The sequence below is a fragment of the Camelina sativa genome, chromosome 19, assembly GCF_000633955.1.
Source record: "Camelina sativa cultivar DH55 chromosome 19, Cs, whole genome shotgun sequence".
NCBI classification, from domain to species: Eukaryota; Viridiplantae; Streptophyta; class Magnoliopsida; order Brassicales; family Brassicaceae; genus Camelina; species Camelina sativa.
The window spans coordinates 23,163,928-23,165,862 of NC_025703.1; the positions used below are offsets into that span (position 1 = coordinate 23,163,928).

At 28.3% G+C, this 1,935-nt stretch overlaps 1 protein-coding gene across 1 annotated transcript in view; it reads left to right on the forward strand.

Moving 5' to 3' along the window:
* Window positions 1–383, forward strand: part of LOC109124889 (UDP-glycosyltransferase 90A1-like) — a 2,865-nt gene extending 2,482 nt beyond the window's left edge. Inside the window, exon 3 of the mRNA XM_010490985.2 lies at window positions 61–383. Within this exon, the coding sequence (XP_010489287.1) occupies window positions 61–234 (174 nt within the window). The 3' untranslated portion in view covers window positions 235–383. The remainder of the gene's footprint in view (window positions 1–60) is intronic.

A 1,935-nucleotide genomic window follows, 5' to 3' on the forward strand; every position in this document is an offset into this window, starting at 1 on the left:
TTTTTTTTTTTTTTTTTTTTTTTAAGTAGAGTTAGTAAGTGTTTTTATTTTATTTCACAGATTAAAGAACTAATGGAAGGAGAAACGGGAAAAATTACAAGAAAGAATGTGAAAGAATACTCAAAAATGGCAAAAGCAGCTTTGGTCAAAGGGACTGGTTCGTCTTGGAAGAACTTAGATTTGATCCTTAAAGAGTTATGTAAGAGTAGAGAGTCGAACGGTGCTAATGACTAGAGAAGTGTCTTGAAGACTGGATAACTAAACCGACTTTAGACTGGTTCGTATACAGAAACCCAGTATATACCATGATGTATATTTTGTGTAAGTCTTGGTTTGGTTGAAAAGATGATCCTGATGGCAATAATTGACATTTCAATTGATGATTTTGACGATGATTAACTTAAGCGATTAAGCTAAACCAGATGCCATTATGGGTATAACTTCCAAATGAGAAAATACGGTTGGAGCTTTAACTGATTCTGGAAGATTTGTAACGCAAGTTACGCAACGTGCATGTGAGACCGGCCGGGCAGAAACAATTTTTGGACTCTATAGTAAAAGATTATAATAGTTTTTTTTTAATTCTTTTTTTCACAATTTATTTTGATTTTTAATATGAATTATTTAACATAAATGATAATAGAGTGGTATATATATTATTAGAAACAAGATTCTAAAACATTATTTCAAAGACAAAAATAAAATTTCAAAATATTCTTTTTGGACCCTTTCTATCATTGTTTAGGGTGTCAATTGTTGTACCACTTTCTCTATAACCTATTAAGCTATGAGGTTCAAATTCAAAACCAATTGGTGGATAAACCCATATATTATACTAGTTAGAATCTTTGTCCAACTTTCAATGTGGGATAATGCTACTCCTAATATGTTCCCTCTAGATGATAACCCTTCTAATCATAGATTTTGTTATTTTCGGATAAGGATAGGTGGACCAATCAAGGTCAGACCGATCATGGATCAGTTTGGACAATTCATGGATCGAGCTCTTATACCATATAAAAATGTGAGTTTCCAACCAATTGGTGAGTGGATGGGTCTATCTCTCTTACCTAATATCAATATATTTGTCCAATTTTAGATGTGAGATATTATACATATTCCTAGTATACCCTTTTAAGATGTTGACTCTTCTAGTCATATATCTCTATTTTTGGGCAAGGGTCAATTGACCAAATTTGGGTTAGAGCGACTATAGATTGGGTTGGCAAACACGTGAATCGGGCTGATACCATATTAGACTATAAGATTTTAACTGTTAAGAAAATTCTCATAAATACCACTAAAATGAGTTTTTCCCAAAAATACCACTTTTAGTTTTTTTTCCAAAAATACTACTTTAGTTTTTTTTTTCAAAAATCTCACTAAAATGTATTTTTTCCAAAAAAATACCATAAAATTAAAATATTTTTTTATATTAAAAGTTAATCCCTGAATCCTAAACACTAAACTCCACCCCCTAAAAACTATATCATAAATCTAAATTTGTCAACCCAAACCTAAAAAAAAAAATTTACCCAATGAAAAATCAATTTTTTGTGTTTATGCTATCTTTAGAAAATAAAACTTTTGTGATATTTTTTGAAGAAAAAAATTATAAGAGTGGTATTTTTGGAAAAAACTGAAATTATGGTATTTTGAGGAATTTCTCTAAAATTTATTTGTGAAATTTCACAAAAAGTTATATTAAAGAATATAAAATATTATTATATTATATTTTTGGATTTTTTAGCTAGTAAAATAGACTGAAAAATAAAGGAGACATGTGATTTTAATTTTAGATTATATATATATATATATATATATATATATATATATAATTTTAACGTCTTTTATTAGAATCAAAGGAAAGGTACATAGTCTAAAAATAAACTACTCTGTAAATAAAATGGAGGGTAAAAAAACGTTTGAGCAATT